At 37.3% G+C, this 14,798-nt stretch overlaps 1 protein-coding gene across 1 annotated transcript; it reads right to left on the bottom strand.

Annotated features, from left to right (window-relative positions):
• Positions 1–3,828: 3,828 nt before the first annotated feature.
• ogfr (opioid growth factor receptor) lies at positions 3,829–13,927 on the bottom strand. Its single transcript, XM_067371351.1, has 7 exons — positions 13,667–13,927; positions 8,680–8,748; positions 8,496–8,577; positions 8,328–8,406; positions 8,149–8,215; positions 7,920–8,068; positions 3,829–5,744 (listed from the first exon to the last, which is right to left on the bottom strand). Exons 1-7 carry the CDS (start codon positions 13,769–13,771, stop codon positions 4,769–4,771), a joined length of 1,527 nt encoding a protein of 508 aa, XP_067227452.1. The 5' UTR covers positions 13,772–13,927; the 3' UTR covers positions 3,829–4,768.
• Between the last annotated feature and the right edge of the window lie 871 nt (positions 13,928–14,798).

Genomic DNA, 14,798 nt, shown 5'->3' with positions numbered 1-14,798 from the left:
CCATAATGCAGAGTGCCATGTTTGGTGAAAACCAAAAACAGCTCAAACACCTCATACCAACTGTCAAGCACAGTGGTGGAGGTGTGATGATTTGGGCTTGTTTTGCAGCCACAGGACCTGGGCACCTTGCAGTCACTGAATCGACCATTCTAGAATCAAATGTGAGGCCATCTGTCTGACCTCTAAAGCTTGGCTGAAATTGGGTCATGCAACAGGACAACGATCCCAAACACACCAGCAAATCTACAACAGAATGACTGAAAAAGAAAAGAATCAAGGTGTTGCAATGGCCTAGAGTCCAGACCTTGACCAGATTGAAAAACCTTAAGAGAGCTGTCCATAAACAAATGCCCACATCCCTCAATGAACTGAAGCAACATTGTACAGAACAGTGGTCCAAAATTCCTCCGGAACGATGTGAGAGACCGATAAAGTCATTCAGAAATGATTACTTCAATTATTGCTGCTAAAGGTGGTTCTACAAGCTATTGAATCATGGGTGTACTTATTTTTTTTCACACATGGCTTCTCCATTTTGGCTTTTCTTTTGTTAAATAAATAATGTCATTGTGTAATACGTCATGTGTTGTTGTTCATCTGAGCTTTATTTTATTTACCTAAGACCTGCTAAGGACCAGATGATTTTTACTGATAAAATCATAGAATTCAAAGATTGAGTACTTTCTTTTCCACTTGACTGTAGAGCATTTTCTTAGTGCTTGCAAAGTAAGTACTTATTCAAAATAATTACCTGTTTTTTTAACCATTATGTTTCCATATTATTTTTTTTTTATATTTAAAACATTAATTAATAGCATTAATACAATTCTAATTGCAGTGCATTCATGTCACCTGTGAAAAATGTAAATCCCACTTCAGATGCAGCTTCTGTGCCACATCTGCAGTGCAAAGCTAAATTTTGTTGATGCTAATTTCATTTGATGGTAGGGCCCAAGCAGTCCAGTCTTGTATTATACAAAGTATTCACAGTGTTTCACTTTTTCCACATTTTATGATGTTACAGCCTTATTCCAAAAGGGATTAAATTCATTATTTTCCTCAAAATTCTAGAAACAATACCCAATAATGACAACGTGAAAGTAGTTTGTTTGAAATATTTGCAAATTTATTAAAAATAGAAAACAAAACAAAAAATCACATGAACATAAGTATTTACAGCCTTTGCCATGACACTCAAAATTGAGATCAGCTGCATCCTGTTTCCACTGATCAACTTTGAGATGTTTCTACAACTTGATTGGAGTCCACCTGTGGTAAAGTCAGTTGATTGGACATGATTTGGAAAGGCACTATCAGTGCATGTCAGAGCACAAACCAAGCCATGAAGTCCAAGGAATTGTCTGTAGACCTCAGAGACAGAATTCGAGGCACAGATCTGGGGAAGGGTACAGAAAAATTTCTGCATCACTGAAGATCCCAATGAGTACAGTGGCCTCCATCATCCGTAAATGGAAGAAGTTTGAAACCACCAGGACTCTTCCTAAAGTGGGCCGCCTGGCCAAACTGAGCGATCGGGGGAGAAGGGCCTTAGTCAGGGAGGTGACCAAGAACCCGATGGTCACTCTGACAGAACTCCAGCATTTCTCTGTGGAGAGAGGAGAACCTTGCAGAAGAACAACTATCTCTGCAGCACTCCACCAATCAGGCCTGTAGAGTGGAGAGACAGAAGCCACTCCTCAGTAAAAGGCAGTCGGCCTTGAGGACTCTCAGACCATGAGAAACAAAATTCTCTGGTCTGATGAAACAAAGATTGAACTCTTTGGCCTGAAAAGCAAGCATCATGTCTGGAGTATTGGCCAGGCACTGCTCATTACTTGGCCAATACATCCCTGTAGTGAAACATGGTGGTGGCAGGCGCAGCATCATGCTGTGAGGGTGTTTTTCAGCAGCTGGATCTGGGAGAACAGTAAGGATCGAGGGAAAGATGAATGCAGCAATGTACAGAGACATCCTTGATGAGAACTTGCTCCAGATCGCTCTGGTCCTTAGACTGGGGTAAAGGTTCATCTTCCAACAGGACAATGACCCTGAGCACACAGCCAAGATAACAAAGGAGTGGCTACGGGACAACTCTGTGAACGTCTTGAGCGGCCCAGCCAGAGGCCAGACTTGAACCCAACTGAACATCTCTCGAGAGATCTGAAAATGGCTGTGCACCAACGCTCCCCATCCAACCTGACGGAGCTTGAGAGGTCCTGCAAAGAAGAATGTGAGAAACTGCCCAAAAATTGGTGTGCCAAAAAGACTTGAGGCTGTAATTGGTGCCAAAGGTGCTTCAACAAAGTATTGAGCAAAGGCTGTGAATACTTACACTACCGTTCAGAAGTTTGGGAACTGTAAGATTTTTAATGTCTTTACAAGAAGTTTCGTCTACTCACCAAGGCTGCATTTATTTAATTAAAAATAAAATAAAAACATAATATTGTGAAATATTATTACAATTTAAAATAACTGTTTTCTATTTGAATATATTTTACAAAGTAATTTATTCCTGTGACGCAAAGCTGAATTTTCAGCATCATTGCTCCAGTCTTCAGTGTCACTTGATCATCAGAAATTATTCTAATATGCTGATCTGCTGCTCAAGAAACATTTAATGTGTACAATTGTACAAAATATTTGTGTACAATATTTTTTTTTTCAGAATTATTTGATGAATAGAAAGTTCAAACGAACAGCGTTTATTTTAAAATGTAACAAAAGATTATATTTCAATGTCTTTACTGCCATTTTTGATTGATTTAATGCATCCTTGTTGAGAAAAATATTCATTTCTTTTAATTTCTACTCAAAAAAATAAAAATTCTTACTACCCCAAACGTAGTGTATAATGTTACAAAAGCTTAGTATTTCATATAAATGCTGTTCTTTTGAACTTTCTATTCATAAAGGAATCCTGAAAAAAAAGTATACAACTGTTTTTAACATTGATAATAATAATGTTTCTTGAGCAGCAAATCATCTTATTAGAATGATTTCTGAAGGATCATGTGACACTGAAGACTGGAGCAATGATGCTGAAAATTCAGCTTTGCATCACAAGAATAAATTACATTTTAAAATATATTCCAATAGAAAAGTTATTTTAAATTGTAAATGGTTTCACAATATTACTGTTTTTACTGTATTTTTAATTAAATAAATGCAATCTTGGTGAGCAGACAAAACAAAAAAAAATCTTACCGATCCCAAACTTTTGAACAGTAGTGTATGTACATTCGATTTTTTTTTTTTTTTTCGTTTATTTTTAATAAATTTGCAAAGATTTCAAACAAACTTCTTTCACGTTGTCATTATGGGGTATTGTTTGTAGAATGTTGAGGAAAATAATGAATTTAATCCTTTTTGAAATAAGGCTGTAACATAAAATGTGGAAGAAGTGCTGTGAACACTTTCCGGATGCACTGTATGCCATGGCACTAAATATATTCATATACCACACACTTTGTTACCATGTTAATAGTGTGAAAGTACTTCAAAGACTTGTATATGCCATAAATAATTTTATAAAATGAGTGACTATATTTATATTTACAAACTTTCATATGTCAAAATACAGTATTGACAGAATCTACATGCCTCATACTATGCAGTCTACCTTATACTTACAAAGGCTGATAAGCAAAGAAATATTTTGTAGCAGGTCCAGAAACAAAAACTCATTATTTCAATGAGAGACTTTGAGCACTGGGAAAATAGCCAAGTGGTCCAGTGATCCTTCACATTTTCTGCATGAACTACAAAACATTTCATCCAACTACAGTTGTTTCCTTTCCCTCTTTAATCACTTGACCTCAAGACATTTGACAGATTTGAAACGTTATGAAATTAAAAAAGGATTAGTGCACATTGTTTTAAAGAACAAAAGAAAGTCGGCAAAACATATGCCTTATGTTCTTCTATCCTTATTAATGAAATGCAGAAATGAAAGTACTCGAAGCCAAATGAAAGTACACTTTAATTATTACTTTAAAAAGCATATAAACATGTGCAGAGAACAGGAGAAATCAGTTTTAAAGCAACAAAAGAACCATCTATGAACAGTAATTCATAGGTGAAAAAGGTTTTATTTATTCTAGAATATTTCATGAAGGATTAATTTAAGGTCATGTGGAAAAAGGTAAAAAGCTTTATAAATTGGGAGTTAATGCATGTGCTGAACATTCAGAGAATCACTAAGAGACTGATTTATACAACTGATCATATAGATTATTTTCTTATTAATGCTTCTATCTTCACTGCAGATGTAAAATAAATTTTTGAAAGAACAAAAAATTTTTTGTAAAAGACAAGCCCCTTCATTAGTTCAGGGTAATCAACAAAACATGTTTTGGGAAATACAGCATATCTGCTCGAAAACAGTATCCGAATTATACGTATTCACTATGGAAATATTTTTAATCAATAATTGTTTCTTATTAGTTGAATGCAAAAATGACATTCTTCTTTCACAGTTTCAGTTAAAAAACAAGTATTGGAAAAAACTGTAAATCTGAAAGCATGGACAAATAAAGGTTCAACCTAGAATAAACTGGCTATAAGAAGACGGGTGCACATTTGGCCCTGCCACTGCAGGTGACAATAACATTCCCGCTAACTGAACTGATACAATGAAAGCATAAAGAAAAGCCTTTTGAATGAATGCCTTATTTAAAAAACAACAGGTCAATTCATATCATCTTGTAATAAGTTTATAAAGTGTCCATTTTCAGTGCTTTATCATATTCAGGAATCATTCATGGGCGAGCTATGAACTCATTTCTACAATTTCCATTGGCTCTTCCTTCTCTGATCCATTTGATTGGTTGCAGTTTATTCCATTCTTCTGGTGGTTTTCTGATCGGAGGCTCTTCTCTTTATGATCGCAGTCAGGCCTGGGGAACTTCTCAGACGGCGTTGGGGAGTTGTGTTCAGGGCTGTCAGTCACTGTCCTTTCCTTACTTGTACCTGAGGCAGTTTCTTCAAGTTCCTTCTGGGAGTCAACTGGACAGAGAGGACTGTCCATCTCATCCCGAGAGTCGTCACAGTCGCTTGATCCTGCGGTAGAACCAGCGACACATTCCCAGACAGTGTTTGAGACCTCCGGGACTTTCTCAGCTTTTTGAGCGACTTCAGGCAGCTTTCCTCCTTCAACACTGCTTGGCTCAAGACTAACAATCTCTCCGTTGTTAACACTGGTGCCATTATTGAGAGGTAACTCTACAGAAGAGGCATCTAGATTTGGCTCATGGTCTTCTGATGAGCCCTCAGAAGCTTTTTCGGAGTCAACTCTCATTATGGAGTCACTGTCGCCTTCCTTCTTTGCATCTATAAGATCGCCAACTGGCTTGCTGTGTTTTGGCTCACTTGCGGCTTCTCCATCCTTGTTTTTGTATCGTGAGTGACCTTCGTCGTTTGCTGCGCTGTCTCCGCTGCCAGCTAAAGAGTTCTGTCGCTTCTCGGACTTCTTCTTGAAGCGTTTTTGGATTTTTCTGGGGCACCATACAAACTTGTCTTTGGGCTCAAAGTGCTGAAAGGCGAAGCGGACCAGCTTTCTGCGCTCACGCTTGTCACGCACGGCAAACAGGAAGTAGTCGAGCACGCTGCGTTTAACACTGCTGAGGGTTTTCCTGACGAGGGTCTCCTCAAGGAAAAAGCGCACGAGAGGGGCTTGGAAATGCTCAAAACCCAGCTCTCCCAGGCTCTTGAGGATCCTGGTAATTCTGAGATTATTGTGCATGTTTCTGAAAGCAAATATGACATTATTTTTCAGTGATGTGTGAAATAAAGAAACACAAAAAAGGAGAGAAAAATCACAGTAAGTTATTTGGATGGTTCTGATACATACTAATACTGTACATCCTTTAAGCCCACTTGTAATTTTGAAATACAGTTATTTTTTATTTTGTAGCAAATGCACGTATGTTACTGTAATTTCATTTCACTTCTTATTTGAAACCAACTTAATTGTTTCTGTCTGACAGTCACTTTGCGGTCTTCAAAGAGAAAAACTTGTGACAATTGGTTGAGTATTAATTAAAAAAAAATTAAAATAGAGTAATAAATCTGTTGCAGCCTGATATGACTTTGTTTCTTTGTACTTTAAAGAATGATTGGATTTCATGAGAAGATGCCTTAGTGATGCTTACAAAGATAAGATGTACAACAAATATTAATAAAAGCTGTTGATAGCCATATAAAATAAAAATAAAAAAATCAGCCAAAATACAATTTAATGTTCTGTCAAAAAACAAAAACAACCTTTTGTCAAGTGGGCTCATTTGGAACAGCTCTATTGACATTCATTTTAATACCCACTTAGAAGTCAATTAGAAGGCTGTTTTATATCTATTAAAAAACATGGAAAACTTACATTTGGGTGTAGGACTTAATAGGGTCAATTTATTGAAATTGTAAAGTACATTTGAAGATATGAGACCTGACAAATGTCTACGATTTTGTTTTTATGTTATCAAATTTATGTTTATGTTAATGATCGATAAGCATGTTGGAGTATTTTAAGTCTAACATGGTTGTAGAAATGAATTTCTTTGCATTTTTAATTGAATGTGAAGCCATACATGTTATGCGCAATAAACTTTTGTATTCCGTAAAACAGGTGGCATCACTTCCGGTTCAGGTCTTTTGTATGTGCTTCATTAAATATAGAGCCGTTTTACTCAAGATATCTTCAGAGGAGTGAGCAAAGAGTAGTATAACCAGTGTCCAGTTTTCTCCCCCCCTTCATCTCACTAAGTGCACTGGGTCAGCTGGCCAATCAGAGCACTCTGGGCTTTTCAGAAGGAGGGGCTTTGTAGAAATCAGAGCATTTCAGACAGACTGGGAATAGAGGAGCTGCAATAATGTACAGCTTGTGAAAAATAATGTGTTTTTGGAACATTAAACGATGTTACCTACTCTATTACACCCAAATAAAAAAGATAATGAACTTTTAAAATAGCATCATATGACCCATTTAAACAATTAGGGTGCCTCAAGATGGTACATACCAATTTTGTGTGAACTGAACAAACGTCCTTGGTCGAGTTATAAAAAGTAGGGTTTTCAAAGAAGTTTTTGTGTGGAAATGGATAAGCATGTGTGATTTTGGGGTCACTGAATGATTCAGAGAAAACAATTTTATTGGCAAAAATGAGAATTTGCTCACTATAGCACCATCTTGTTGCCAATTTTCATCAAATTGAATACACAGGCTCACATAGTTGCCATGTACATGTATGATGAATTTCATACCAATCAGTGATTTACAATGAAAGTTATTAGCTGCTGAAATTTGATGTGATTTTTGTTGATTTATACAACTGATTTTTTATGACTTGTTTAGCACTTGTCCAGAAGAAGCTCCAAATCAAATGAAAATTTCCTTGATCAAACAGTTGTGAAGTTATGACAGATTGTTAGCTGTAGCACCACCTATTGACCTTATTCAGAGCAGCGTCATGACAGGTATGAAAGCGAGGCTGTTTTCAATGCCATCCACTGTAAAAAGCTTTTATAAAGCTTCTAGATCACTTATAATTTCCCACAGCTCAGGTTATATGGAGTTTTTTGTCTACTGAAAGTTCTTGGAAAGATATTTTTGCAGTGTTTTGTCTGCAGAACAATCCAGAAGCACAGTGGAGAAGAGATGTATGTCTATCCCTCACAGCCTTTCTTTCATTCCTGTCAAAAATCAAAAGTGGCGCTGCAGTGAATCTACGGCCATGCATGGAGTGCAAATGTCAGTTTATATGTGGTGATTTCAAAATCAATATTGTCAATGAATAATGCAATTTTTCTATTTTCAAATATATGTTGGGTTAATTTGATATACATGTAAGCATGAATTAAATTGGCCATTGGTCAGCTTTGTCTTGGATATTGGTTATAGTCAAGTTTGAAAAAGGCAGGAACCTCACCTCTCTAGATTGGCGAATCGCTCCCTCCAGTTCTCAGCACGCTTCACCTCCCCTGTTTCTCTGTTGAGCAGCTGTATCCCGTAGAAGCCCAGCATGAGTTCGTAGGAATCAAGAAGACGACTCTTAGCTTCATCACTCTCCCTGAACGCCTGTGGACAACAGGACAAGAGAGACAAAAAGTAGTTTTGGAGTCTCTGGTACTATGTTTATTACCAGTTTAGCCACTCACCTGGATTTCTTTCTTGGTGAGCTCTGCAGCCATGTAGTTCACCCCTGGCTCTCGCAAAGGAAACAACCTAGGAGACACACACATCTTCAATTTTACAAAGCACTTCATCTACACACTTTTCCCGAGACCTTCCCATCAAACACTGCTAAACAAGGTAAGGTTAAAGAGGTGTTTCTTACCACTGAATGTAGGAATGAACTCTCTCCAGTCTTTTGTAATCCGTCTTCCACTCTGTGTGAAACGTCTCAATCGACACATCTGAAGCACAAAGCAAGAGCTCAAATGGAGTGCAATACACCTTGACTCTGGGACTTGTTATTGCAGATCAAGAGGAAACAAGGACGTACCATCAGGCGATGACTTAATTTCATTTAGATAGAATTTTAAATTAGTCATTCTTTCTTCTGGGCATTCCTCTTCATTGATATTCTATAATGAAATCATCACATCAACATGTCAGTTTTCCTTTTCTATGAATTCAAAGTGCACTTTTTAAGTTTACTAAAAAAGGAGAAAATCCCAAGCTCTTACTGGATATCCATGTCTGTAGTTCTGCATGTCCTTGGCCGCTCTGAGGTTTCTGGAGGAAGAGTTGGACCACTGGAAAGATCAAAGGGTTAAACATTAGTTTCAACTCCCTTTAACTGGCTGCATCCCAATTCCCAAACTATACAATGTTTGAGAATAGTGGTTCTCAGACTGTTTCAGCACTCCCTTTAATGAAATCACATCACCCAAGTACATAATCAAAATATGATATTAATCAAAATGCGGCTATAACGAATATCCCTGTAGTTCAATAACTCCATCAGTCTTTTGCCAGTTTGTGGAGAACACACATTATTTTGCAAACCATTTCAAATACTACAATCCAATTTAAATATAATATATTTATGTATTGGTTATTAATGTATTTATACACCTGGGATCAATTTAGTCCAGTGATGTTATTTAGTCCAGTCTCAAACTGGGGTACATGAGGTGGAAGCAAACAAAAGGCTGAGTTTTGTAGTTTATTTAATTTTACTCCACCTTAAAATAAGTTTAAAACTGAACATGTATTTCTAACTGGCAAAATGCCATAAATACATGACATTCAAATAAAATTACTTCATCTTTTGTGGTCAAAACTGACTGCATCCACAAAAGCAGCGTTCACATAATAGGCTAGATTGCATGCAGTCTGCTGCCTTTGTCAAGAACAGCAGTAATGTAGTGTGATTTACTATGTACCTGTGTAAAAGAGGGGATTAAGTACTAGCATACAAAAAAAAAAATTTAGACACAGAATGTGTGCAAAGAGATCGATTAAGACTCAAACTATACAAAAACATACCCTGTGTGAGGTCTTGTTTTTAATTTGTTAATATAATATATGAGCAAGATTGCAAATCCAAATATTCACATGATTGCAAAGGTGATTTATACAACAGTTCGACAAACAAAAAGGTAATATCAAGTGACGTACATTTTAAACACAGTATTGTTTTCTCTATTTTGCAATGAAATAATAGTTCCAGCGAAAGCCACAGCCACAGCTTTGAACAATCGAGTCAATGATTCAATGACTCATTCATAAATACGGCCACTTGCTTCCTTACTGAATGAATGAATGACTCGATAGGGCCCCTATTTTAACAATCTAAGCGCATGGTCTGAAGCACATGGCGCAGGTGCACTTAAGGTGTGTCCAAATCCACTTTTGCTAGTTTTAACGACGGGGAAAATGGTTGGCGCGCCAGGCACATGGTCTGAAAGGGTTGTACCTATTTTCTTCATGAGTAATGGTTGTGTTTTGGGCGTAACGTGCAATAAACCAGTCTCATCTCCCATTCCCTTTAAAAGCCAGTTGCGCTCGCACCATGGTGGATTCGCTATTTACATGGCAGAATTTGCAAGCAGAAAGACTGAATGCTTCTCTAGAGAGGAAACAGATCTGCTCGTGTGCGAGGTTAAAGACCACGAGCAGACCATTTACGGGAAAAGCCAGATTCCACCAAAGCACTTTTATCTTTATGCACACAGTAATAATAATAATATCTTACATTGTAATCCTTTTATTTTTAATATATGGTATGTTTGTGTGCTGCACGTCACTGTGTGTGTAATAAGCAGAGTGTGCGTGCATTGTACAGCGACATATTACTAACGCGCCCTTTATAAAAATACTGCGACGTTGACTGACCAGGTTTCAGTTGGTCAATGGCACAGTCTATTTCAGGTACCTCAAAATAGTAACATGCCAACAATGCGCCTGAACACACCTGTTTTTCAACCAGCACGCCCATGATGAACAGATGGGCGCGAGTGCATTTGCTATTTAAACAACGTGGCGCTGGACATGAAAATGACAACGGTGTCAGGCTGAAACTAGCAAAAAACACTTGTGTCGCGCCTGCCGTCACATTGCACTGGGTGTATGATAGAGCCCAATGACTCACTCATTAAGACAATGACTTACTGCCACCTACTGGTAGTTTTAGTTGAAAAGTATCACTTCGTTTTTACCATCATGGCATAATTCTCTATTGAACTTTTTTTTTTTTTTTTTTTTTTTTAAAACATTATTTATTTTATAAAAAGTAAAAAAAATAAAAATAAAAATCAATTTAAGGGAGCAAATATAGTTCCTTAATGGAAAAGGTGTGACTGCAGTCTAAGTGTTAGAGAGGGGGTACACAGAATACCTCAGGGGATACGACTCTATAAACCACTGATTTAGTCTATGTGAAAACTTCTCCCATCTTCTTTCAAGCACTTTACTGATATGACGCTCAAAGCCAAGTGCTGAATCCAGTGTTTCTGAGTCATAAACAGACCACTCTTTAAACTCGCCTACAGTGAATCAAGCTTAGAGACTTAAGAGTGTGTTTTTGGCCATTCTCATTTCTGCAGAAGAACATGTGTTTGGTGTGTGTGGTGAGTGCACAACTTTAAACACAACCGCATCCATTTACATCCTGCACTTCCAATGGAAATTTAAGTCTTATAAGAAGCATTATGACATTATATATATATATAAAATAAACACAAAGTAATAAATGGAATTACATAGTCGCAAGCAGCACTGGTGTACAAATATCTTTCCAAATATAATGCATACAAAAGTCAACGGTCTCACTGGTACTGATTTGATAAAACAGCTAAAAAAAAAAAAAAAATACAAAAATACAAGACTGTTCCAAAAGAGACAACTGACTTCAAAAGGAAATCAGGAAATGTTCAGCCGCTGACGCCAAAAAAAGGACTTGAAAGGATTTCTTATGAAGTTGTCCCTCGAGTGGAGCATCAGAAATTCATGAAATGTGTCATGTTTACTCAGAATGTGTGTGTGTGTGTGTGTGTGTGTGTGTGTGTGTGTGTGTGTGTGTGTGTGTGTGTGTGTGTGTATGTGTGTGTGTGTGTATACAGGACTTGTGAGGCTTGGACCTTGCGTTCACAAGATGTAGGCCAATTAAAAATGATAGGCTGCCCAAAAATATCTGCAAAATGATTAAATTAAGCTATTAGCAGCTGGAATTTAATTCAGTTGCTGGAAGCCATTTTGTTGGATGAAGATGCACATCAAATTTCACTTTCCATGATCAAACTGTTGCAGATTTATGACTGTTTTTAGTTGGCCTTATGGGAAGAATCTCCTGCTGTCTAGGTGTAGAAGTGCCATTACGTTTGGTCTTTAAGTTTAGCAGATATACGTCAAAATGGGTGATGCTAGGAAGAGTCGTGCTGAGGGCAAACCGAATACCACAGTTTGAGGTTTCATAGTACTCTGAAAATGGTGTGCTGAAGGAAGTATGTCCAGTGAATTTTCGAAGTGTGCATTCATGATGTTTTTTCGACTAATATTGTCCATAACCAACAGCACTACCAAGAACACTACGAAGAGATTTTTTTTGAGAAAGTTGTGTTGGTTTCTATTGTATTTTTCAGTTCTAGAAAAGATGGCGAGTAATAGGCTGAAAGCAGCAGTTTGCAGAACCGCCTTCCATACTGAAGTTACGAAGAAAGTGTAAACTGGCGTTGCATCAGTTACACTTTTTCCGTAAGTTGAATAGGGAAGGCGTAGGACTTAGTGTTAACTTTTTAAACTGCAAGAGATTTAATCTTTCTTCGTACGTAGAATACAGAAGGCTGTCTGTATAGGAAGCTAGATATTTTACTTCATAACTTGTTAAATATGGATATTTTTCTTACACGAATGCATCGCTTCGTTTCAGAAGGCCTTTATTAACACCCTGGAGCCATGTGGATTACGTATATGATGGATGGATGCAATTTCTTACCCGTGACCCCTGTTCACTGTCATTATAAAGCTCGGTTGCGTCAGGATATTTATTAATATAACTCAGATTGTGTTCATCAGAAAGAAGAGATGGCTTGAGGGCGACTAAAACTTGGGCTAATTTTCATTTGAAAGTGAACTAATCCTTTAAGTCTCAAACACAACAACATTGGCGTTTCTCCACTTAAAAAGTATGTGTCATCAGTGAATCACACATTTTTTAGTAAATGAAGCAGCTTCTGCAGCTTTATATACTCATAATCTACTGCAATTATTCATATTCAGGACTATTTCATGGTTATATGCAGTCTGAGATAAATCTAAAGTGCAAAGATACACAGAGAATACTAAAAAATGCATTCATGTCTTACATACTCATGCCAGTGAAAAGTGAAATCTACAACAAGGCAAAACAGAAATTTTCCTTGCTAATTATTAACAATATACTCACTTTAACACCTAACTATTAAAAACATTACTCCACAAAACCAGCTCGAATTTATTTCACTTCATCTAATTCATTTATTCGTTTTATTGAAATAAAAAATAATTAGTCCGCTTTTTGTTACACAACACAGAGCCATTTATTTTTAAAGCTAATTTCTAAAGCTGAATTAAGACTGCAACTGGTAAAATATGTAAAATGTATCATGGGTGACAAAATATAGTGTGACGGATTTACACCATTTTAAAAAGCAGGAGCACACGATTAAAATACCATGGCAATGAGCTGATTATAGGCCGATGTTTATTCCGATTAAAATCTGAGACTGTAAAAATTCAGTATATTTTGTCAGAATTACAGTAGCGAGCAAATTTTGTGGTTTTGAACAACTGATGCAGACCGAAGGTGATTCACGGACTTATAATCATCTGCGGCCCGATGGGACGTTCACCAGATGACGTGAAGATCGGCGGCGAGTGACGTAGTTCCGGTCAGCACAGCTTATGATAAATAACTAGCTAAAATGCTATTCTACAAAACACACTCAAACGATAAAAGTAAACCGACTGCAAAATAAATAACCTGTCAAAAGGGTTTATCTACAGACTTCCCGCTAGTGCTTATCGTGCGTTTCTGAGGAAAAGATGCGCGTGGAGGTGACTGTCCGTCTAACACACAATATAAACCAGATGAAACACGCCGCAAATAAAACCGACGGGTCCGAGAGGCGATATAAAATAAAAAGTACCACAGTGTATCAGTTCACAGATTAATGAGAGAGAGTAACATACGAATGCGGGCCGTGTCTTCTTGCTGCGGCCGGTGTTTTCCAGCTCGTCCCCGTCGCTCTCCGTGTCCCAGGTGGAGTCATATTCACACACTAGATCGTCGTCCATCCCTAAAGATCATATGAGTGATGATAAATGTGATCAAACACCTGGAGTTTGTCGAGAATCCGCACAGCTCCATTGGATGTGCAGATGTCCGCGGGCCGCAGCAGCTCACTGACTGACTGCACTCATCCTCACAATCACTCACTCACTCACTCCCTCGCGCGCTGCTCGACACAAATACTGCCCTACAGAGTCCCTATATAATGCCTTGCTCAGAGTACACAGTAACCTCTTTTGTGTGCTGCTGTTATCATTATACTATGTTCATGTGTTGCTGTTATCATAATTATAGGTGTGTCAAACCCAAGTGTAACCTTGTGTGGCTTGTTTGTTAACCGTGCAGGACAGACATGCTCACAATCCGTCATGCTAATATTATCAGCAGTATTTGGGTACAATAAAAGAGAGCACATGGAATTTAGCCTACTAATACCAAAGACCGGAGGTCTGTAAAATACATAAACCATAAAATCACAGGTCATATTAAGGAATCAACAAAAATATTAACAAGAAAAAAACTATTGGCTGGATAACCTTTAGCTATAACTTGATAAAGCTTGTCAAGAAAAACTTTGAATCCTTGTTTGCAATTTTAAAATGATATTAAAAATAAATATTCTTGAATTTAGAAGATTTAACAGGCCTGACAAACAAACAAAAAACATCAGACAGGACGCAGTGGATATAAAAAGAAACACACCCCTATTAAAACAGTTGTTTTTTGTGATGTAAAAAATGAAACAAAGTTAAATTATATCAGAACTTTTGCACCTTTAATGTAAAAATTAGGCTATGCATTGCCATTCAAAAACAAATTGACACATTTCAGGGAGAAATTGTCACCAGGGCTTTTCTTCTATAATTGGGTAAGAGTCTGTGAATGTGCAAAAGTTCTGATTTATCTTTAATTTTTCACATTACAAAAATCATCTGATTTAAAGGGATAGTTCACCAAAAAATGAAAATTTGATGTTTATCTGCTTACCCCCAGCGCATCCAAGATGTAGATGACTTTGTTTCTTCAGTAGAA

This window comes from Chanodichthys erythropterus, chromosome 20, assembly GCF_024489055.1.
Source record: "Chanodichthys erythropterus isolate Z2021 chromosome 20, ASM2448905v1, whole genome shotgun sequence".
Classification (NCBI taxonomy): Eukaryota; Metazoa; Chordata; class Actinopteri; order Cypriniformes; family Xenocyprididae; genus Chanodichthys; species Chanodichthys erythropterus.
This window is presented reverse-complemented; position numbering and strand designations above follow the sequence as displayed.